The sequence below is a fragment of the Salvia splendens genome, chromosome 13, assembly GCF_004379255.2.
Source record: "Salvia splendens isolate huo1 chromosome 13, SspV2, whole genome shotgun sequence".
NCBI classification, from domain to species: Eukaryota; Viridiplantae; Streptophyta; class Magnoliopsida; order Lamiales; family Lamiaceae; genus Salvia; species Salvia splendens.
Window position 1 is genome coordinate 29068949 of NC_056044.1, and position 24233 is coordinate 29093181.

General features: G+C 40.0%; 2 protein-coding genes and 1 non-coding gene across 7 annotated transcripts; 2 read left to right on the forward strand and 1 right to left on the reverse strand.

Annotated features, from left to right (window-relative positions):
• Positions 1-3568: 3568 nt before the first annotated feature.
• Positions 3569-6320, reverse strand: LOC121762316 (UV-B-induced protein At3g17800, chloroplastic-like). 2 transcript variants are annotated; one of them, XM_042158148.1, is made up of 4 exons: positions 6161-6320; positions 5923-6069; positions 4897-5195; positions 3569-4652 (listed from the first exon to the last, which is right to left on the reverse strand). In XM_042158148.1, exons 2-4 carry the CDS (start codon positions 6049-6051, stop codon positions 3821-3823), a joined length of 1260 nt encoding a protein of 419 aa, XP_042014082.1. In that variant the 5' UTR covers positions 6052-6069; positions 6161-6320; the 3' UTR covers positions 3569-3820. The 2 variants fall into 2 exon arrangements, with proteins under 2 accessions (XP_042014082.1, XP_042014084.1); XM_042158150.1 differs by having other exon boundaries at positions 5923-6060; positions 6161-6305.
• Positions 6321-7087: 767 nt separating this feature from the next.
• LOC121761869 (E3 SUMO-protein ligase MMS21-like) lies at positions 7088-19556 on the forward strand. Of its 4 annotated transcripts, XM_042157564.1 has the most exons (8): positions 7088-7246; positions 7333-7404; positions 17835-17876; positions 17937-18047; positions 18151-18261; positions 18520-18659; positions 18985-19070; positions 19166-19556. In XM_042157564.1, the coding sequence occupies exons 1-8, from the start codon at positions 7154-7156 to the stop codon at positions 19303-19305; spliced, it is 795 nt and encodes a 264-aa protein (XP_042013498.1). In that variant the 5' UTR covers positions 7088-7153; the 3' UTR covers positions 19306-19556. The 4 variants fall into 4 exon arrangements, with proteins under 4 accessions (XP_042013498.1, XP_042013497.1, XP_042013499.1 ...); XM_042157563.1 differs by having other exon boundaries at positions 17835-18047; XM_042157565.1 differs by lacking the exon at positions 17835-17876.
• Positions 15542-15648, forward strand: LOC121763146. The gene has a single exon (XR_006042389.1). It is a non-coding gene; the product is annotated as a small nucleolar RNA R71 (small nucleolar RNA).
• Positions 19557-24233: the final 4677 nt, after the last annotated feature.

Sequence of the window (24233 nt, forward strand, 5' to 3'; positions counted from 1 at the left end):
TATTCTAGGCCTTGGTTACGGGTCAGTATGATGTGCAAAATTGATTATATCTGCAAAACAGTTGCTCAAAGTGTGCAGGTTAAGTGTTCTAGCCAGTAGGGAAGTTTCAGAATGTTCAGGTGAAAAAGGGCGCCAACATTATCTCATACTGATCAGTATTCGTGCTGAAACGGCTTGAGATGGAGAAGACGGATAGCTGGGACGGATTACCCATAATTGAGGGCAAAGAAGTCATCTCACCGCAAGGTTTTACCCTAAAATCAAGGGTAAGCCTCCCTATAAAAGGAAGCCACTTGGAGAGAGAAAGGATATACACATTCACTCATTCACCACCATCTTTAGGTATAGAGTTCTCTCGGTAATACCAGTCTTTCAGCCGTGTCCCGCTTCTTGCCTCGCCGCAGCCACGATCACCTGACGCCCAGATGTTCCCAGATGTTCCCGGAGAACCAGTCATCCTTGTTACAGCCAGCAAGATCATAGTTTAGAGATTCCATCGCCCGGAGTGGCAAAACACCTTTATTTCGCTTTCGTAGTTTAATTTACTTGCATTTTCCTTACGTTGGATCTTTGTTGCTTTTGGGATATTTTCTGCTTTTGAAGTGCTTGTTGAAGATCCGAACGTGTTTATGCTATGAAGTTGATTTCCGTTTCGTTTATGGTGTTGTTTTCTTTTCCTTCCTTGCCTAATTAGCCTAGATCTAAAGTTTCTTTGTGTTTTAAGTGCTGGACCTATAATTTCTGTTTTACGTAGCAAGTTTCTCTAGGATAGTATAATCTGACACTGTTTGATTGTGAAGTAAATCGTTGCATACAAAGCTTAGTTTTAATTTCCGAATCGTTCGTCCATGTTGACCAGTATGCAGAAGTCCAGCTTCAGTGTTTGATTTCAGATTTGATTTCGTTGTTTTAGATCTGTGTTCGCGAGTTGATAATCTGTGTTTTCCGTGTTGAATCTGGATTTGTTATCTGAGTTTTGGATGTGTTTGTTGAAGAAGATGTCGTCTATTTCAATTGGAGGGGACCACTTTTGCTTTTTAGAAGCTTTTTGCTTTTGTCCTTCACCTTTAGTACACCCTGCAGATCTGTCAGCCTAGTCACTACAACTACCACTTATTCTCTGCTTTTCTGTTTAGCCTTTTATAGTAACCTAGTACTTTCCGCATATTTTCTGTTACACCGCATCCACCATAATTCCACGTACACTACTACATGTCGACCACCATTCACCCTTCCTAGTCAGTAGGACATCATCTTAATTTCCAGTCTAGGTAGAGACTCAACCCAAGCGTGGTAGCTAACCAAACCTTCCAAAATATCACCGCGGTAGTTTAAACGCACCATCTCTGTGGGATTCGACCCTTATCACCACTATACTGATCAATAGGAGTGGGTTGAGGAATCTTTGAAACCAGGGTCTAGGCTTAGTTAGGATCTCTATCCCGACCATTATGATATATCCTTGCTTGAACGACACCTACGCACCCCTGTTGTCCTTCAATATGGCACGACTCCGTCCCAGTATTGGAATTGGAATCAATCTCCCCCACCGTGGGCATCGAGTCCACCCCTTCCTCCATCTCAGTCGTGGAGGTCTTCTCCAACGCCGCCACCTTTACAGCGGAATCTGAGTCGTTCCGCATTTGGAGATTACAGACCCAACCTAGACGCGCTTCACCAGCCGCGGCCGGGTTCCCCTTTCCAAGCCAGCCAATCTCCGATCACCGAAGCAGATCAAGACGCATTTTACCAGTTTGCAATACAACGAATATTCGACCCTAATTACCTCATTTTTTATTTATTTACACTGCGATTATTTTAATAATAAAATTTGGGGGTTATTGGAGGTGTCCACTATAGTGGCGGAAATAGAATTTTGGGGCTATGGACAACAAAATTGGGGCTATGGACAAAAACTGGGGCGAGGCTATTGGGCGTGTCCGCCTTATAGTGGACACTCTAAGTAACATGGAAATGAGGGGTAATAAATACTTAATCTGTCATTTTTTTTTCAAATAAACATAAACTTTAAAGGTCGTGCCACGGTGTCACATGCATTAACCAGTTTACCAACATACGCACACATACTTAATCTGTTCTTATACCACTTTACCGCTAGGCCAACACACACATATTTAATCTATTCTTATTTTTTAAAGAGTAGTGCCTCGTACATGCGTGGAAAATGAAGTAAAAGCTCTCTTCTTTAATCACATATTCATCCACATCCTAAATTTAACTTGATGACAAACAGAAATGATGACTAAAGTTATGATTATTTTTTCTGATTACAAAATGAATTAATGCATGCATTGTCTCATCACGAGTATTTCATTAAGTTTGCTTGTATTGTAAAAAAGTTTCAATCTTTGTTCCTTTTTGTCTAAATGCGTCCATTTTAATGTGCTTTTGGTGCCTATATATACCCTTAATTATTGCATAAATGCATCAATAATAAACTAGTCATCCCGGGTAAAAATTCTATCTTAATTATTGCATAAATGCATCAATAATAAACTTACTTATACGCCCTCCTTGTCTTTGACATGGTTGTGGCGATGCAGTTCCTAACAAGTGGGGGTGGTTCGAAGGCATGGAAGAATAAAATCCATTATGGATTGCACAATGACAGGCATGCACTTCTATCATGATGGCCAAGGCTAAGTTAGCATTTTACGACGTTTCAGGGAGACGTATTCATCGTTTTAAACTCGAAAAGTAAAAACAGAAAGAAGCTGTTTATCTAGTGTTGAAACAGATTTCACCTTCTGAAAAATAATGTGTTGTGGTGAATGTCATGTGACATTGTTGTCTTGTTGGCAGGGAGTGACAGTTTTTTTTCATGACAAATTTAAATGTTAAACTCTGTATTAATCTGAACAATATCAAAATGTAATTGCAGATGTTTCCACCAACAGAAAATGGGTTGGAAATTCACAGCAAAAGCACATAAAAACAAAAATGCAAGAATAATGAATGGACCAGTGATTAATATCCTTCACATGAAGCATATGTAGCTGACAAATCATATGCAGCTTTTATCAGCATCATGACTGAATCACACACAAATTCGATTCCTCTGCTAAAGCTACCTTTGATGATAATTTTGCTGTGCCTAAGCCAAGCATATGTTTCAGCCACACTTTTTGCAGATTCAACACCAGGTCGGAAACGACAACCAAGTGAGCTTCTTGGCTGTGGAGCAATACTAGTAGTAATTACGATATATACAAGAAAAACTTGACATTCTAGTATGATGGGAAAGGGCTCGTCTCAGTTCAACTTATAAGAACCGAAGCAAATGTAGCTTTCTATGATGCTTCTGGCAAAGCCCAGGATAGTTTCAAGCTAAATAGGAAGCCGAGTTAAAAGTGAAGGCTCATCTCAGCAGCGATGTACGAATAACTTTCCCTGTTTCCATCCCATCATCGGTAGTACCAGCAAAAATAATAGTTGGAGAATAGGATTTAGCTCTCCATTTTGTGATGAGACAACTCTCAATTATATTCACTTGCTGTCACATTGCATAGGAGTATATGAATGAAAACATAATAGTGGAGACGATCAATGCCACAATCATAAGTTTGATAAATACAAAGCAATCAAGAAACATAGCAACCATACTACTTATTACAATCTCCATTTCTGCATGTGACAGAAGATGTGAAAGAACTAGCTGAGAATAGGATTTTGAATCCACAAACATTCAATCAATTTGAAGCAAGGTTACTATGTACAAGTCAAGTAGAACAAGACAGCAGCATCCCCACTCAAAGTAAAACCATTTCCGATACCATCAGCCGCATCACCATCACAAGGCTTAGTTTGCAACAAAATGGTACCTTGAATCCACATAGCTCTCAACATCCCAAAGGAAAGAACCAAAAGTCACAGCTTCCAAAACAAGTCTCCTCAGGCCACCAAAGCTAATTTTGATGGCTTCATCCTTCTGGGGATCAATGGTTCCTTCAGGTGTGATTGCGATCTCAGGCCTACCAAATAATGATTCTGTATGTTTCTCAATGATGCTAATAGCCTCCTTAGATCTGATGGTTGCATATTTTTGAAGCGACTCTCCATCAAATGACATGACATAAGTTCGCAATCTGGATGGCTTTAACCCATCAATACCAATACCAACACCAGCGCCTCCAGAAAATGATGACATTTCTGGGTGAGGTTGAGCTTTCCTGTGAGACTTATTAATGTCGCTATCACTTGGTCTTGTTCCCTCCAATGCAACTTGTTCATCAACATTATCAATACTCTGGGGAAGGACTTTCATACTCTTCTCCAACTGAAACCTTTGGTCTATACGTTTAAGGAAATATCCATACATAACAGAAGCGGCATAAACCTGCCCAACCCTTATTCTGCTTATTTGAGCTACAGAAGTAGAGTCGCCAAGCCGGTTCCCAAGAATGAGAGACAAGTGGTTCTGAATCATCTCGTACGCTTCAGGAGAGTGCACGTGCTCCAATTTATCATCTTGGCCGGGCCACTTATCAACATGAGCAGGACCACCAGGCGTTGATGGAGTGATTGTAGGAATCAGGGATACGCTGGCATCCATGAATTTCTGTACCACCAATGCGTACAAGATCTCTTCCAGGGCCTTCTTTCTTTCATTAGCTTTAACCTCCGCAATTCTCCTACAGTCGAAAGGAAGCGATGCCAGAATAGACATTCCACTTCAGTCTTTACTTAAAGGATAATACCATAATAACAATAATTTCCACACATGAAAAACTATTTGATAGCTTAGAAATCCATATTCTTCATACTTAGTTAGACTATAAACAATATATATTATGCATCGTCTAAAAATGGAAACACCACCACAGAGATGTGGCTCTATCATGCACCATTTTAAGCTGTAACAGTTACTCCTGTTACCTGTATAAAACAAGATCAGTTCCAGATGCAGATGGCTCTTCCTTCTCTCTCTCTGCCTCACGGTCGGTTTGCAGTTGTTCAAGTTGCTGTTCTACAGCAGCAGGAACAAGATGCGGGTGACTTGCTAATATCTGAGAGAGAAACTGCCCTATGGGAGACTCCATCTGTAGAGGAGCAATAGGAGCTTCCGAACTACCAGAGTCGGAAGGTTGCATAGAAGCTCTGGTTGCAGTGCTCCTCCTGCTCAAATAGCTCGCTTTTTTGTTTCCCGTCTTGAATCTTGAAACAAGTGGTGTTTGCTGCAGTTCACCATCCCAATTCAAAAAAGTTAATTTGTCAGAGAGTACACTGTCAGAGAGTACACTAGTTCATCAACCAAACAAAAAGAATAACAAGATTGCACATTACTATTACTATAGTTAGAGGATATCATAAACAATTTAGCATTATTACACAAAGGTGAACTAAAACACAACACCCAATTCCCCAAGTTCTCATACAAAGCCAGATTTAACTGTAGATGGATAAACTTATCCTGTAACTACATACACATAATTATCCAATACAGAAGGCCAGATAAAAGCATAACTTGTAAATATATTCAGCTCGCCCGTAAATTTCTCAAGCTCGTTTTTTGATCTTACAAATAGGTCTACCATATAGGTGAAACATAAATTTCCGCACAAGACATCACTCTGAACCAATGTAAAAAGAAAAAGTTCACTCCCTTCAACTTACGCTGAAAATGAGCCAAACCCCCCTCCCCCCATTCCTAAACCATAAAGAGAGAGAGAGAGAGGGAGAGAGAGAAGAAAGAAAACGGCAAAATTGTATACTAGCTATTCCCTTATTATGGACAAAAAATTGAAACTTTTTTAATCTACTTCTCAAAACAATTCATCTTATTAATCCAATAAAGTTGAAAATCATACTAACTCGCCCACCCTAAATTAATCAAACCCCAGCCCTAAATCGTGCCTCAACATATCAAAATTTACAGTGCAGATGAAAACGACCGATCATTACCTGAATCCAAGCCTTGGAGAGCACAGGCCTCAGCCCGACCCTGACATCGGGTGTTGTCGGGCCGGACCGGGAAGCCCAATTGAGGGAGATACTGCAAACAGAAGCCCGAAATGCCGCCACCGTTTCCATCCTGAACAGCTGCAACAACTACCAGACGAGAAATTGATCACCCCCAAAATCAAGTCAATCCGCAAGAATTTCCAAAAGGGAGAGGAAAATGTTGTAGAGAATTAAATACCTGGGCTAGATGACTGAGAAAATGTATTACTACTATAAATTAATTGATTTATCGTTGCTTCGCTCGATTCGAAACAATGTGCTAAGATTGCTATCTAATCCATAGGAATGGAAGCAGTGCAGACTACTCCTCCGGGTTCGAGTTGTTGGTCTAATTACCAGAATATCCCTTTGTTTTTATTTATTTATTTATGATAACATAATTATCCATTTCACATGCAAGTCATTCATATTGTTAATATCCGTAATTCATACCATGACTCACATTTTGTCATTTTGGACGGAACATTCAGCTCGAACGTGATATTTGCTATGATTCATGTTAAATTATCCATAGAAATAAGTAATATGAACCTATTCATTTTGATATGAATAATCCACATATAATATCTAAATACGCCATGTCATATGAATCGTTCGTATTTGTTAATATCCTAAAAGAATTATCCATGCCTTAATACCTCTGACAACACATTTAACTCGAGCATTAAGTATACTCTGATATCATTTATTGAAGTGTACATGATACGTGAATAAAAGACCAATAAAGTCTTAATCAGGTTCTATTCCAAAACAAATTAACTAATAAGGGGAGTGGTCCAATATTTAAATTGATTTTTTTACTTTCCATTTATAATATGATACAGTTAATATATAAATATTTCAATGTTTATAATAATATGGAATTGAAATTTGATTTTATGACATATGGAATTTCTCATTTCTCAATCACAATATACTTTTGAGGCAACTATATCATATCCCACCTCTATAAGTAATCCCTTAATATAGCCAGTACAGGCCCAATACTAATTCTTATTCAGCCCAACCCATTATCCATTTATCAAACCAGCCCATTTTCATAATCAAAATTTTCAAAAGTTTTAAATAAATTTGTTGTTTTTGTTAATCAAAGTGTGAAATCACTTTCCATCTTTTCTTTTCCCTCCAACAAATCGAGCCAAAAAAAATCGGAAGAAACTGAAAATCTGCAATGGCGTCCGCCTCTGCTCCGCGCAACGGTGTACAGGGAAGAATTGCGTCGGCGGCTACAACGCTTGCCGCCGAGAACCAGACTCTTATTGCTGTAAGTTCGCTCAATTATGGCATATCCTAGCAATTTCACTTCTCGAATCCGTTTTATTCATCTATGATCTTATTCAATTGCTTTAGGAGATTAGAAGGGCTACAGTTATGATGAAAGAAGTTGGAGTCGATTTCGAGAAGGACAACGAATTTGACATGGTATTTTCGCTTAACAAAACCATACTATAATGTTGAAGTATTTAAGAATTTTTTGGATTTCTAGTCGTAAAGTGACCACCGAACATTTACAATGGCTTAATAGTTAATAGCATTTCATGCTCTCTTTCGTGTGGGTTTGGTTATATTAAAATAGAAGTATAACATTGATGTGGTTTTTTTAGAGTTCTCAAACAAAGTATAAAGATTATCAAGTTCAATTATTTAAACTCTAATAATACTACACTACTGCAAGAATACATTATCGTAGTAGTATTTCAAGTGTCGATCCACAGGGAGGCGAGATTGCTTACACTTAATAAGACGACACAAAGCATGTAAAGATTTTGTTTTGATTTTGAGAAGGTTAACTAACTTAAGCTACTAAAGTGAGGTTTTTAACATGTGAAAGACAAGTCACTCCAAGTTGCTCTCTAAGCTTGCGTTGTTACACACCATTACAACGAACCATACGACGGGATTAAAATTATCAACCTAATCGCGTGCACTGAACATGTCTACGACGTACAGTTCACAGTCAGCTGAACACTTGTTCCATGAACCAGCTTTCAACGACATTTAATTCCTGCAGATGCGCGGGAACAAACGTCGTCTACTATAATTACTTACCTAATCCACTATCAATTTATCCCCTGAACAGTTCTAAATCGATAGCATACCAACAAACGATCAATCCTAAGCTATGTTAAAGAGACGATAGTTAAGATTTAACAACACTACATCATTAGCCAAAGACGTAGCATTTTAATTATCAAACACATTGTTGGTATCGAACATACGATTCAAGGTGTTAAAACAAATGCACAAGCCTAGATTACAACTTGGAGCAACAAAGAGAGTCTAGCCTATACACATAGTAGAATGTAGAAATAAAACCATAGGTGTGATGCTCTCGTCGAGTGGAGTCGGGATTCGGGAATGGATGGTCGGAATAATGGCCGGAATGCCTTCACTCTCTTCTTCCTCTCCTCTCTTCTCTCTCTCTTTTTCCTCTCTTTTCTTTCTGTCTCTCTTTTTCCTCTCTTTTCTCTCTCTTTTTCCTCTCTTTTCTTTCTGTCCGTCTCCCCTCTTCTCTTTCTGTCCGTCTCCCCCGTTCTCTCTCTCTTTTTCTCCCTTTTTTTACTCCTCAACCGCCGTCTAAACTGTCAAATCGCGGTTGCGCGACTAAAACGCCCGACCGGGCGAATTCAAAGGGTAGAAACGCCCGACCGGGCGAAGTGCTACTGGAGGTCTCGTGGGGAAACGCCCGACCGGGCGTTTTGTGTCGTCAATAATCGCCCGACCGGGCGAACTTTCTGGAATCCTCCTGCGTAACGCTCGACCGGGCGTTTTGAAGCTCAGAATCGCCCGACCGGGCGAATTCCTTATCTCTGCATGCTTTGCCCATTTCACCTGCGAACTTCCAGCTTCCAACTCTCCTACACTTCCCTACAAATACACTTTGATGAGTTACAAGTACATGGAAAGTGTGTAGTTTAGGGGGAAAAGTATAAGAAATATGCTTCGCATCAAATACCCCCAAACTTAAGCTCTTGCTCGCCCCGAGCAAGGTACATTTTTAACACATAAACTCAACCAAAGCTAACCCGCAAAAAGATTTTTATCAACAAGAAACATGTAGGGACGTGAGTGACAAAATCCAAACCCCCAACATTTCCAATCGAGATTTCCCACTCTCAAGAACAATCACTCATCCCCCTAGAACGTCAAGTTAAGGTGCACTTCAAAATAAGTCCAAGCATGCGATCAAACAACTCAAACCATCATCATCGACTCATCAAGCACTACTAATCACATAGACACACGGATTTCAAACCGAACTTCTTTAACTCTACCAAGTTATTTACACAACATCCACAAGCATCAACGATTAGGTCCAAGGTCTTATTTCAAGGTTGTAATGTGGCTAGGGACGAGGTAGGATCAATATGGGTAGTGAGCTCAAAGGCTACACATTTGAGTGCCAAAATCTTCCCTCCTACAACTTCCTTCCAAAGATTAACCAACGAAAAATTACAACCAAACAAACGACCCCCCAAACTTGAGATCTATTCCAGACGAGATTACACAAACAAACATAGAAACTCTATCTTTATTTCATCAACTTATTCTTTTTTTCTGTTTTTGTAAAGACCTCGACTTTTGTGAATTTGGAGGTCGTCTTTTTCTTGTTTTTTTTTTTAGAACTTCATTCTTTTCACCTTCTATCAAGTCTAGAAAAGTCTATTCTTTACAATCCACCACCTCACACTCACAACTCAAAACACAAAGCTCAACTTGTATTTAGCACCCAAATAGTAGCAGGGTCTATTGATGAGGCTAAAATTAGGCTTATTTAAGTAGCTAAGTGTTTGGCTAAGTGTTTACACAAAGAATAGGGAATTAAGCTCAAGGTGGCATCTAGGGGATCATTTGATGGACTAGGCATGTGATCATTTGGCCATAGAGTTCATCCTAGTGCCTTATCCTCCCAAATCGTTAACACAAACGAACGCAAGCACTTCACTCGATAAAGCAAATCAATCCAAGATAATTTCCACAAGTCATGCGATTTTCATACTCTCCTCAACTCAAGAAATCGGATGTAATCACAACATGCTCTTTCAAATAAATCCTGCACAAATTCCATTCATCCTAGGCTTCAAAGATCAAGAAAAATCAAGCAAGAATTCCCAACCAGAAAGCCGAAGATAAAGCATGCACCCGTCAATTACATGATTCAAAACACTTTAGCAAATAATACACCCAATAACATGCATCATGCATAAAAATCATTCAACTTCAAACATTCCCCCCAAACTTGAATGCGTCATTGTCCTCAATGCATGCAAAGAAGAACATAAAAAGTAAAGGGACAGAGTACTCCCCCAAACTTGGCATGATATCCATAGTGCATTCGGGTGGGTGGGTGGGTGTAAAAATCCTCTGCGGGTGTGCTTCCTCCTAAGCTCCAATCCAAACTCCATCATGCTCCTACAAAAAGAACAAAAACTACAAAAAGAAACACTCAATTCAAAATAAATGTTAGAGGAAAGAATTGAGCAAACAAAACCTCCAACATATGAAACCAAAAATAAAAACATAAAAACTTGGGTTGCCTCCCAATCAGCGCCTTTGTTTATAGTCGTTGGCTCGACCTTCTTCATCCTTGGTCTACACTTTCGGATTCTCTAGTGTGACCACCTCTTCTGTCTCCATGCCACCTTCAATTCCAACATAGGCATTCAAGCGTTGGCCATTCACCTTCCAAATGCTCCCATTCTTCTCATCCTGAACATCCACAGCACCATAGGGGTATACCTTGTGCACCACATAAGACCCCCACCATCTTGACTTGAGCTTGCCCGGAAACAGTTTAAGCCGAGAGTTGTACAAAAGGACCCGTTGTCCCTCATGGAATTGACGAGGCTTAATGGCTGCATCATGTACCCTCTTAGCACGCTCTTTGTAGAGATCAACACTCTCGTATGCATGAAGCCTAAACTCGTCCATTTCATTCATATCACACACCCTTTTCTCGGCTGCAGCATCATAATCCAAATTAAGCTTTTGCAAAGCCCAAAAAGCTTTATGCTCAAGCTCTACCGGCAAATGGCAAGCCTTTCCAAAGACCAACTTGTATGGTGAAGTTCCAATCGGAGTCTTATACGCCGTTCGATATGCCCACAAAGCATCATCTAACTTTTGAGCCCAATCCTTCCGAGACGGCCTTACAACTTTCTCAAGCACCCGCTTTATCTCACGATTGGAGACTTCAACTTGACCACTCGTTTGGGGATGATAAGGGGTAGCAACCTTGTGTTGGACACCATACTTACCTAGGAGGTTCTCAAATAACTTATTGCAAAAATGAGTTCCTCCATCACTGATAATGGCTCGTGGTGTCCCAAAGCGGTTAAAGATGTGACTCTTGATAAACTTCAACACCACTTTAGCATCATTGGTCGCCGAGGCCACTGCCTCTACCCACTTAGAAACATAGTCAACAGCAACGAGAATGTATTGCTGCCCATTAGACTTGGGAAACGGTCCCATGAAGTCTATTCCCCAAACATCGAAAAGTTCTACCTCGTGAATATTATTCATCGGCATTTTATTTCTCCACGAGATATTGCCGGTTCTTTGGCAACTGTCACATCTCTCTACATAGACTTTTGCATCCTTGAAGATCGATGGCCAAAAGAATCCGGACTGAAGCACTTTAAAAGCCGTTCGTCGTGCTCCAAAGTGGCCGCCATACAACGAATCATGGCATGCAGACAAAATCTGAAGGTGCTCATGCTCTCCAACGCACATTCGAATAACTCCATCATTACAAATGCGGAAGAGAAACGGATCTTCCCAAACATATGTGCGAGTGTCACTCAAAAACTTCTTCTTTTGGTTAGATGACAACCCTTCGGGTATAATGCCCGTGACAAGGTAGTTCGCCAAATTGGCAAACCACGGCACATCTGTTTCCCGAGCTTCCACTTGCAACACTTGCTCGTCGGGAAATTTTTCATTGATCCTCTTCTTTCTTTCATCTTCCGTTTCTTCCAAGCCCTCTAGCCGAGACAAATGATCAGCTACCAAGTTCTCGGTCCCCTTCTTGTCTTTAATCTCCACGTCAAACTCTTGTAGTAAGAGGATCCACCTCACCAACCGAGGCTTTGCATCTTTCTTATGCATCAAATATTTGATAGCTGAATGGTCCGTAAACACTACCACTTTCGTGCCAAGTAAGTAAGCACGAAACTTCTCGAAAGTATACACAACTGCTAGCATTTCCTTCTCTGTCGTGGTATAATTCAGTTGAGCTTCATTGAGTACTTTGCTAGCGTAGTAGACGGCGTGTAGGACCTTGTCTCTCCTTTGGCCTAGAACGGCCCCCACAGCATAGTCCGAAGCATCACACATCAATTCAAATGGCTTCGACCAATCCGGTGTGATAATAATAGGTGCTTCGACTAGCTTTTTCTTCAACAACTCAAATGCTTCAAGGCATTTTCCATCGAAGACGAACTTGGCATCCTTTTCAAGCAAGTTGCAAAGCGGCTTTGCAATCTTCGAAAAGTCTTTTATGAATCTTCGATAGAATCCCGCATGACCAAGGAAACTACGGATGCCCTTCACATTTGTCGGGGGAGGTAACTTCGAAATCACATCGATTTTCGCCTTGTCCATCTCCAATCCCAACTCCGACACCTTGTGTCCCAACACTATGCCTTCTTTGACCATGAATTGACATTTTTCCCAATTAAGCACGAGATTTGATTCTTCACATCTTTGCAAGACCCGTCTCAAGTTTTCTAAGCACAAGTCAAATGAGGATCCAAAGACGGAGAAATCATCCATAAAGATCTCCATAATATCTTCATTCATGTCGGAAAATATTGCCATCATGCAGCGTTGAAATGTAGCCGGTGCATTGCATAAACCAAAAGGCATCCGGCGGAAGGCATATGTACCAATAGGACATGTGAATGTCGTCTTTTCTTGATCTTCCGGGGCAATTGCAATCTGATTATACCCCGAGTATCCATCTAAGAAGCAATAGTGGGAATAACCCGCAATCCTATCGAGCAACTGATCTAGGAACGGCAAAGGAAAGTGGTATTTTCTCGTCGCCGTGTTCAACTTCCTATAGTCCATGCAAACTCTCCATGAGTTCACTAATCGAGTTGCTAACACTTCATTTTGCTCATTAACGGTCACGGTTATTCCTCCTTTCTTCGGTACACATTGCACCGGGCTAACCCACGCACTATCGGAAATGGGATAGATCATCCCAAATTTCAACAGTTTCTTCACCTCTTTTTCAACCACTTCTTGCATGATGGGTTTCAACCTTCTTTGTCTCTCCCTTACCGGCTTAGCTCCATCTTCCATCAAGATTTTATGCATGCATATAGCGGGGCTAATTCCTTTGATATCGGCAATGGACCATCTTAGAGCTTGCTTGTGCGACTTCAGTAGCTCTATTAACTTGGATTCCTCTTCATCAGTCAACAAAGCCGATACTACAACCGGTAACGTTTCATTCTCACCAAGGAAGATATATTTCAGATTTGTTGGGAGTGGCTTCAATTCAAGCTTTGGTGGTATTTCGATTGAAGGTTTCACATCCGCCACGAAAGTGTCCACCACACATTCATTCTCGAGACTTGGTTGATCAACTTGAGAATCTTCTATTTCATCAAAATCTACTTTAAGTGTCGAACCATAGTCTCTCTCCAAACTTCCTTTATCATACACGCTTCCTTCTATTCTTGCCGAGCAACACATCTTGTCAAAGATGCACTTGTCAAGGACATCAACTCTAAAACACGCTTTTGCATCACTAGGATGCTTCATCGCTTTCTCCACATTAATGGTCACTTGCTCACCATTAATTCTAAACGTGACAGAGTTGTCTTTTGCCCCAAGCAACACGTCTCCTGTGGCAAGAAATGGTCTACCAAAAAGAATTGGTACCTCTTTGTCCTCGGGCATGTCCAAGACTATGAAGTCGACAGGGATGATGAACTTGTCTACCTTGACCAAGACATCCTCTACTATTCCAGTGGGCTTCACAATGGAGTGATCAGCCAATTGTAGAGCAATGTCGATGGACTCCATTCTGTTCTCGAGTCCAATGGCACGTGCCGTTTTCAATGCCATCAGCGAGATCCCCGATCCTTGATCCAACAAACACTTTGTGAAAATTGTATTGCCTATCTCACAAGGAATCACGCAACTTCCCGGATCCCTCTTCTTCATTGGCATCATTCCTGAAATCAGTTGTGAGCAATTCATGCTCAAAGCCACTATTCCCTCGTCTTGAAGTTTCTCCTTGTTTGCCATCATGTCCTTGAAGAACTTGGAGAACTTGGGGAAATTAGTGAAGAGGTCCACCAATGATACATCCACATTCACTTTACGGATCACGTTCATCATCCACTCAAAGCTTTTCTCTTTAGGGACCCTCTTCTTCCTCTTGGATGGATACGGTGGAGGAGGAATGTGATCGGGGAAGTTGAACTTGCTTTTCGGATCTAGTGCTGGGCTTGTCATCATCTGTCTCTGTAGTTCCATTTCCGCTTTCTGCTTTCCCTTCTCTTCTGCTGACAACCTTTCACTGACTTCGGATTCTACACCATGTTCATTGCTGCCGGATGCAGCCTGTTCTTGACCATGTTGGGCACCATGCACCAACGCGGGACTTCCCTTACATGCCTCGTCCGCCCCTGCGTGCGAGGAATGCAAGCCTAACATATCATCCGCCCCTGCGTGTGAGATGCCGGAAGTACCTTGGCCGTCCATTGATGGTGTCGAATCCAACTCATGACCACTTCTCAAAACCACTGCCTTACACTGTTCATTGCCTCTCGGATTGGGTACAGTATTACTCGGGATGGTGTTAGGAATCCTCGTGTGTGATGCCATGGCAAGCTGTCCAATTTGAGTCTCGAGATTCCTTATTGTGGCATCGATCTGCCCAAACTTTTCCACAGTCTTATCTTTGAAGTTCTCATTCTCCTTTTGACTCTTAGTCATAAAAGAGAGAATCTGTCCCGATTGATCCTCGACGGATGGCTTCTTCTCATAACCTGGGGGTTGAGTGTTGTTCCTCCATTGATTACCCGAGTTGTTGCTAGGACCAGCTTGATTCCAACTCGTTTGTTGAGGCCTCCAATTTTGTTGGTTGTTGTATTGGTTGCCTTGGTTGAACCATTGGCGATTGTTACCAATGTAGTTCACATCCTTAACGGGTGGTCCTTGAAGACTTAGGCATTGATCAGTATGATGCCCTCCTTGACACAGCCCACACTTCATCACGGTCACCGCTTGAGGTTGAGGAGTCAGTTGAAGAGACTTCACTGCTTTTGTCATTGAGGACATTTGGGTGCTTATGTCCGCCAATTGAGCCTCAGTCACTCTTTCCGCATCTTTAGTAGCACCAAATGTATCTCCTACCTTCTCAGCTGCTCTTCTTGGATTATGCCAATTCCTTTGATTATTGGCCAACCTTTGAAACAAGGCTCTAACCTCATCGTGAGTTAGATCATCTAGGTTCCCGTTTGAACCTGCAGTGACTAGTCCCGTGCCTTCATTGTTGAGGCCCTTGTAGAATTTCAAAAGTTCATGCCCCAGAGCTAGTCCATGACTTGGGCATTTCCTTATCATTTCCGTGAATCTCTTCCAAGCTTCTGCAAAAGACTCGTCATATTTCTGTCGGAAAGATGTGATCTCCTCTCTCAACTTCTCGATCTTCATTGGGGAGTTATATTCCAAAAGGAACAATGTCTTCAGCTCTTGAAATGTTGCTATGTTGTAGCCCGGTAAAGAATCATACCACCCTCTTGCTTTCTCCCTCAATGAGAACGGAAATAGGGCCCTCTTAATTTGATGATGCTCCACATTTGGAGGTCTATGAGAGTTTGTCAGCTCATAAAAGGCATTGAGGTGACTCATCGGATCTTCATCATCCCGTCCATGGAAAAGATTTCCTCCATTCACCAAACTGATGTAGTGAGGTGGAATGTTGACGTTGTCATTTGCGTAGGCACACTCCCCTGGGTACTCAATTCCCGATCTCAGAGTGTTGCCAAACCTCACCACAGGTGGTGGAATCTCATTGTTCTCAGCCATTGATTCACCGTCTGAATCCTGATCTCTTTCTTCACCAAAGAGTCGATTACTCCTAAATGGACTCGAATAGTCCGGGAAGATCTCAAACTCTGACCCTCTAACCTTACTTCTTCTTTGATAACAGAGTAGTCCAAACGGTGGTGTACCCTGTGACCGTGTGTGCATTCACTGTTTTTTTTTTTTTTAATTAGTACCTACACAACAGAAAATACACCAAGCACAAGCACAATATATTTCCTAATTACCGAAAGCGATACCTCTCGACAACTTCGGGGTAAGTACTATCAAAAGTGTGTGCTTAAGTGAAAAACTAAACTACCTAAAAACTAAACTGAAAGTTAGCTAAATATTACCTAAAATAATACACTCCTTCGTCTTCAAGTCCGGACGTGGTAGATGGCTATCACACCGTAGAACACGAACAATGTACCTAAATAAACTCAAAAAGAAAAAATCAAACAAAATAAAATACAAACTAAAACAATTAAGCATAAACAAGCTATTGCCTCCCCGGCAACGGCGCCAAAACTTGATGTGGTTTTTTTAGAGTTCTCAAACAAAGTATAAAGATTATCAAGTTCAATTATTTAAACTCTAATAATACTACACTACTGCAAGAATACAGTATCGTAGTAGTATTTCAAGTGTCGATCCACATGGAGGCGAGATTGCTTACACTTAATAAGACGACACAAAGCATGTAAAGATTTTGTTTTGATTTTGTTTTGATTTCGGGAATGGATGGTCGGAATAATGGCCGGAATGCCTTCACTCTCTTTTTCCTCTCTTTTCTTTCTGTCTCTCTTTTTCCTCTCTTTTCTTTCTGTCTCTCTTTTTCCTCTCTTTTCTCTCTTTTTCCTCTCTTTTCTTTCTGTCTGTCTCCCCTCTTCTCTTTCTGTCCGTCTCCCCCGTTCTCTCTCTCTTTTTCTCCCTTTTTTTACTCCTCAACCGCCGTCTAAACTGCCAAATCGCGGTTGCGCGACTAAAACGCCCGACCGGGCGAATTCAAAGGGTAGAAACGCCCGACCGGGCGAAGTGCTACTGGAGGTCTCGTGGGGAAACGCCCAACCGGGCGTTTTGTGTCGTCAATAATCGCCCGACCGGGCGAACTTTCTGGAATCCTCCTGCGTAACGCTCGACCGGGCGTTTTGAAGGTCAGAATCGCCCGACCGGGCGAATTCCTTATCTCTGCATGCTTTGCCCATTTCACCTGCGAACTTCCAGCTTCCAACTCTCCTACACTTCCCTACAAATACACTTTGATGAGTTACAAGTACATGGAAAGTGTGTAGTTTAGGGGGAAAAGTATAAGAAATATGCTTCGCATCAAACATCACGAAAATTCATGACATAAATGCTCACTATTGCTCAATTCAAGCCAATTGTTGATGGATTAGCTCGTTTTGCGAGAAAAGTTATGCTCCAGTAATAAAAGTTATGAAGAAAATAATATTTATTCATCGTTACAATTTTCTGGAGTTAAGTTTGTGTTTGTCTTGGGTTATTGAACTACCATGATTTTCTTCTTTCGGCACTAGTCGCTTCTTTTTTTGTGATCTTTGTGTATTCATGCTGGTATGAGTTTTCAAGATTGCTTTTTTAATCAGTGGTAGAGAATTATATTGTCTATGGTTAAGTGGGTAAGATATTTTCTGGTAATGGTCTAGTCTACTTTGCTTATGAGCCTACTTTGGTATAAGAAAAATGCCATTTGGTTGTGATGATGATTTTTTAGCATCCCTACATAAACTCGTCAAATTTTACCCCATTATGTCTGAATTTTTTTGTATTGCATGAAGCCATCATATGTTTTGTTTGGAAGAAGAAACCATCATATGTTGGTAAGTATATTATGTGATTCAAATTATCAAATAGTATGTATTGTCAATTTGGCACTGCAGGTGAAGCAGCTTGAAGATGGAGTTGTTAACTTAGTGAAAGCTGCAGATGAGTGTACTCATCTTTCGAGCAGTATCCAATCTATAGGAAAAGATTACCAGCCTGCAGCTGAGGTATCATTACTTATGGAGTCCTTCATGAGGGTATTGATTTTATTTGATCTTGCTGTAAGTTATAGCTGATTTTGTTTCACTTGAACTGTTTTTGGCGTTCCAGCTAACTAACTTCAGTAAGCTCTTCGATAAGAAAATCAAAAGATCAAAGGCTGATGTGTCATCTGTCTCACAGAGCCAGTTATGGTTACGACAGTTCCGTGAAGCTATCTGGGTATGTTTACATGACCTGAATATCTACCATCACTAATTGTAGTGTCGGCGCATTTGCTTCAAAATCCTCGTCTGCATCTCCCCCCCCCCCCCCCATGTGGATGTGTTTGTATATATGCTTTTGCTTTTGTGATTGTAGCTATATTTTTGCACTCACTGACTCAACAATCTTGCCTCTGAAACATACTTAGATTTGCCAAGATATTTCAACTTAGATTTAATACACGTTCATTTAGATGGGTTTTGTTGTTTTCTGCAGAAAGTTCATCACGAAGGACAACCTATGCCAGGTGAAGAGCAAGAGGACATAATAATGACCAGCACGGAGTGCACTATTTTAAATGCCACCTGTCCACTGACAGGAAAACCTATCACTGAACTAGCGGAACCTGTTAGAAGGTACTATTAATCGTTTGATCACTTCAATTCTCCATTTGACTACAAGATGCTTTCAGTATTTACTCTCTAAAGTACTATGTGCTTCTGCTTAATGATACTTCTCCGTTGGCTCTAGAATTCTCTCTCAAATATTATTCCCGCATAACTTTTGATATTCTTGATGGGACAAATGTTGCAAGCCTTTGTTTCTCTCTTCTCAAAATGTTATAAACCTATTTTCTTAATGGCTACCTGTACTAATAAGAAAGTTCATTCAGCACAAACTGGATACTGTCTTTGAGCATCCATACTGATTCTTTTCCTGTATATTTTGCAATTTTCATAGCATGGATTGCAAGCACATATATGAGAAGAAGGCTATCATGCAACATTTAAGGACGAGAACCGCACAGATCCGTTGCCCGGTGACAGGTATATTTGCCACCACCTCTTCTTAATGAAATTTATCCTGTTATGAGTATAGCGCTATTGGATAGTGTGTGAGCTTGATGATGTTCTCCTTTCAGGTTGCCCGAAAAAATTGGTGGTAGACAGAGTGGATTGCGACCCCTTTTTACTAATGGAAATTGATGAAATGCGATCACTTAATGCACAACGTGCCACAGCTGGTGTGATCGAAGATTTCACTCAGCTGGAACAAGATTAATCTGTTAAAAGTTTGCATCACCGTTTTGAGACGTTGAGACATCATCAATCCACAATGATTTCTCCCCATCTTGCCTTCTACTGCTAACGTAGTATTCACAATAACATGTTAAATGTTCCAATAGGTCAAGATGATATCTAAATCAAATGAATTAGTAGAAGCATGATTCTGTTTTGTTGGAATTTATTTGTAAATTTTTGTGCTTTATTAAAGTATCTTACCATCTGAAGATGCAACAATATAATGATTAAGTATGGGTAAATATAAGATTTTGTTTCATTGTATTAATGAAAATGATATATGGTCTAAAGGCAGATGCAAAAAGGTATTCAATGTTTCAATTTAGATTAACAACGCCTTAGCAAAAGAAATTTGAACGAAATTGCCTAAAGAATAGCTCAACATCTCATGCAGTTATTGTTCATTTATTTTAACTTCAAATTTAAACGTTAGGTGCGTTTTTGCAATTACCTCTGGAGTGACATATTTTGTTAAAATGTTAAAATAATAAATCTAATACTGTGATATATTATTACTCCCTCCACCTCATGAAGTTGCATCATTTCTTTCTTGACATATTCCAACAAATATATATCACAATTCCATTTTAGAATATAGTAAATCATTATTAATATATTCAATTATATTTCCTCTTTTGATATGTTCCATGCACTAACTATATCATTTTTTTTAAAATAGACAAAAATAAATCATAATTAATATATCTGACCACTTATTTTCTCTATTCAGTATTACTATAAATTGTCTTTTATTTTTCTATTAATAAATTCAATCATATTTTTCTTTCACCATTTAACATAAACTAAATAAAACCTCCAAAACTTATGCGACATCGAAGAAATGACACATAATCGTTGGGAACGAGGGAGTACTAAATGCGGGTTGAGGGAAGAAACTCAATACAAGTAGGCAACCAAAATTAATGAAATTATATAAAACAACATTTATGATTTAACTATACGTATGAAATTCTTTGTTTTTTTTTCTTATCAAAATTTGGAAATTATTCAACTATCAGTTATCCTTATCCCGGACACTGCCGCTTTATCGTCGATATCTAATCTACTTTTACTGCATGTTATAAATTCCAAAGTTGAAATGTACATTTACGAGAAAGGTCAATAAACATCAATGGAAGAAATTTCATGCATGTTATAAATTCCAAAGTCTAAGCTAAAATATAAATAACTCTAAGACCAAAAAAAGTTGAGTAAGTGCAAAAGTTACATCAAAGTTTAGAGATGTGTGGCGCAAATTATGTAAGACCAAATTAAAATGTAGTTGAGATGATATAATTCAACAATAATGTGGTTTTTATATAGGGAGTTGTTGAGAAGAAGAAGATAAACGAGTTCAAATAGCCCCTCTACGATCCGACAGAGGGGGAGGTGAAGAGAGTGAACGGGTGTGAAGATGGAGTTGTTGTATCCGTTTTCGCCTTTCGGAGTTTGAGAGAGAGATTGAGGTGGCTAGCATGATTGTGTCGTTGAGGGCTGCACTAGAAGGTGTTTTCATCGCTTGCTTTGGGAATTCAGTGGTGGACAAAGTTTTCAACAAAATTCTAACCAAAACTGATGAAATTGGTCAGAGGTTGGATGATCATGCTCAGCTCTTTCTTGTGTTGAAGCGCATATGATTGCTTCTATTTTGAAGTAAGGAGTAATATTGTGGCATCATTTTGTATTTGTAATCGGAGTTTCAGTGTATTTGGCAACTTAATAAATCGAATTTTTCAATAGTATTTGTCACAACTGAATCAATTTATGTTTAATTAGTCAATCATGATACACCACGTTTTTTTTTCTGTTATTCAAACTCTTCACTAGTTTATACACATCAAATTTGTAAAAAAATATCCTCTTTCCAAGGAAGAAATAAAGACAACAGATTCTCTATTAAAGAAAATGGCATCCCAACTCCACAATTCATGATGTTATCAAATACCAAAATTTCATACTATTACAGAAATTCCCAAAGAAGAGAGAGACAATGGGTGAAACATTTCCAATGAAAGGTGGAGATGGTGAACAGTCAGTTATGCCAAAAACTCCCAATACACATTAACCACCCTCATGCATTGTATTATCAATTAAATTACCAATTTTAGCTTATATATTTGAGTTTATTATTTGATGTCACAAACTTTTCAATCTCTATATTACTACCATTTATGTAATATAATATCGGAATTATTCACTAGTTATGGAGAATAGTTGTTTATTATTATAATAATTATAATTATTTCTGACTGTATTAGAGAAAAGTAAATAGGAGTAGTAGAGATCTAACTGGCTTCCACCCAAAAGTAAAAATGTAATGATTTTGTCAGCATTTTCATTCTTATTTGTTTTTCCTATGCTATTAAAATCAAGGATCGACTACTCTTGTGTAGTTGTAACATTTCTTAAGACAATGATCGATTTCCATTACTGTTGTGGGGAAAGAATGGCCGATGATCGATTCTCACTACGACGCATAGACGTCACCACGGTTCGTGAACCGCCGGTTCACGGTTCGGAACCGGCGGTTCCGGTTCAAGATTTGTTGGAACCGGAACCGGCCCGTCGAAGACCGCACGGTTCCGGTTTATGAACCGTGAACCGGCCTAACCGTCGGTTGTTACCCGGTTCCGGGCCGGTTCGGCGGTTCGGCGGTTTATCCGATTTTTTTTTTTTTTTTGCATTTTGTAAATTGTAATTCAAGTTTAAAATGTAAAAAAACTTGCGTAAATAACATTAGAATGAAACGATGTACAAATGTAATTTTATTGATACAAATTACAACTTCAAAATTACAAATTACAACTTTAAAATTACAAATTACAAGTTAAAATTTACAAATTACAACATAAAAATTAGAAATTACAACTTCAAAATTATAAATTACAAAAGACTTAAAGTCTTCATTACAATTTACAAAATTACATATTCGAAATAAAGGGGAGAAAAAAGAAATAAAGGAAAATGACTTGAGCTCAACTTAAATTTAAACTTAAATTTAAAATTTAAGTTGAAATATAAGTTGAGATGCCTACGTATCCTCAATGCTCAATTGCATTTTGGAATCAAAGTCCACGTAGTTCTCTTACCTTGCTTACCTATTTGGCTTGATCGGAAGTATTGGCGCCTACTCTTCTTCGTCGGGGAAGTAGTCTTGGTCGGGTTGTACTACTAGTTTGTCCCAATCCGGTTCTTGGTCTCTAATTTCGGCGGAGCACCAATCATCAAGTAACATGGTGGCTTCCATGTTTTGTCCGGTGAGCCTACTTCTTCGGTCGTCCAAGACGTTGCCTCCAACACTAAAGGCGGACTCGACGGCGACAGTGGAAGCCGGAACCGAAAAGATCTCCTTGGCCATTGATGCAAGGATGGGAAAATCTTTCTCGTGTGAAGACCACCAATCTAGGACGTCGATTTGTTGGGGAACGGGACCTCCTTCTTCCTCATTTAATGAAAAGTGTGAGTCTAAATATAAATCTAACTCACTTACCGAATGTGCCGTCCTTCCTCCGCTGCTGAAGGCGTATAGGTCCGCCAATTGGGATTGGGTGTCGGGGTCATCAACTTGGAAGAAGCCAAAGTTCTGTGTTTGACGGGGGGGTCTAGGTCGAACTTGGTGGGTAGTGTTGTACTTGACTTCGTAATCGTGAAAGAGAGCCCGCAAGTCGAACTCAAAATTTCTTTGGAGGCTTGGGAGGTGGGGGAGGTTTATTTGGAATGTTTGGGCAAGGTTTATGTAGTTGTCGTCGTCGTCAGTTTGCAAAGCTCGGAGTGGTTCAAGATCAATAGAAGCTAAACTGTTGTAATAAAATTCTAAAATTTTGAAAGTACCAACTAGTTACCACTTTGGATCCAAAACTTTGGCAAGCAAAAAAACTGTTGGGATCTCATTGAAATACTTGAGAGAATGAGGATGGAGAATAGAGAAATTGAGATTGAGAGAGAAATTCTTATTAACACAAGAATGGGGTGAGTAGAAATGGAAGAGGAGGGGGTATTTATAGGGGAAAATTGTGATTAAAAATTTTTAAAAAAAAATCAAAATTTGAAAAATAACGCCGAAACCGCCGGTTCGCCGCCGAAACCGCCGGTTTTCGATGGAACCGGCGGTTTACGGACTGTTTGAATTTTCAAATTTTGAAAATTGCGGTGGGAAACCGCCGGTTTAGGCCCGGAACCGCCGGTTTAACCCTGAAATTGTGAAAAGGCTAGGGAGTAGGCCTGAAATTGTGTCGGAAACCGCCGAACCGCCGGTTTCGCCGGAACCGGCGGTTCCGACCCGCCGGTTACGGTTTGCATAAAATGAGGAACCGGAACCGGCCCGGCGGTTCCGGCGGTTCCGGTGCCGGTTCGAACCGCCGGTGACGGTTTCGGTTCCGGTTCGGAACCGCCGGCGACGGTTCCGGGCCGGTTCGGTTTGGAGACGTCTAACGACGCATATGATATGGTTCCAGAGGGGCAGATTTGCAAGAATGGCCAAGGATCGATTCCCACTAGCAGATTTGCTTCCTTCTGGCAGGACAATGGGTTTCCCTTGGAGGGTAAGAATGATAACGTTGCAGTGGTGCACGTGTTACTAGGTGTTATACATAATTAATGATATTTGAAATAAGGGGTGATCATTTGTTTTTCAATTCGTTTTTATTTTATGTAAACTGAATTGAATAGAAAGATGAATTTTCATAAAAATAAAAAGTGAATTGAAGAAAATTAATCCAAAATCCCAAATTCAAATTATTGAAATCAATTCGAATCCTTCTGAAAAGTTGAAATTGTATAAAATTATCAAACCCCCCAAAAATTAAAAAAATATCACAAGACCAAACACTCACTTGAGTGAGAGCATATTAATGCTTTTTCTTGTCCCCTTCTCTCCCCTCCTCCTCCGCCGTAAACATGACAAAGATA

Excerpts from the sequence above, each read along its gene's own strand:
- LOC121762316 (XM_042158148.1), bottom strand. The coding sequence starts at position 6,051 with ATGGAAACGGTGGCGGCATTTCGGGCTTCTGTTTGCAGTATCTCCCTC. Across the intron at positions 5,196-5,922 it reads TCTCCAAGGCTTGGATTCAG|CAAACACCACTTGTTTCAAG; the intron begins GTAATGATCGGT and ends GGTGAACTGCAG. Across the intron at positions 4,653-4,896 it reads ACTGATCTTGTTTTATACAG|GAGAATTGCGGAGGTTAAAG; the intron begins GTAACAGGAGTA and ends TTTCGACTGTAG.
- LOC121761869 (XM_042157563.1), top strand. The coding sequence starts at position 7,154 with ATGGCGTCCGCCTCTGCTCCGCGCAACGGTGTACAGGGAAGAATTGCG. Across the intron at positions 7,405-17,834 it reads AGGACAACGAATTTGACATG|CCATCATATGTTTTGTTTGG; the intron begins GTATTTTCGCTT and ends TATTGCATGAAG. Across the intron at positions 18,048-18,150 it reads ATTACCAGCCTGCAGCTGAG|CTAACTAACTTCAGTAAGCT; the intron begins GTATCATTACTT and ends TTGGCGTTCCAG.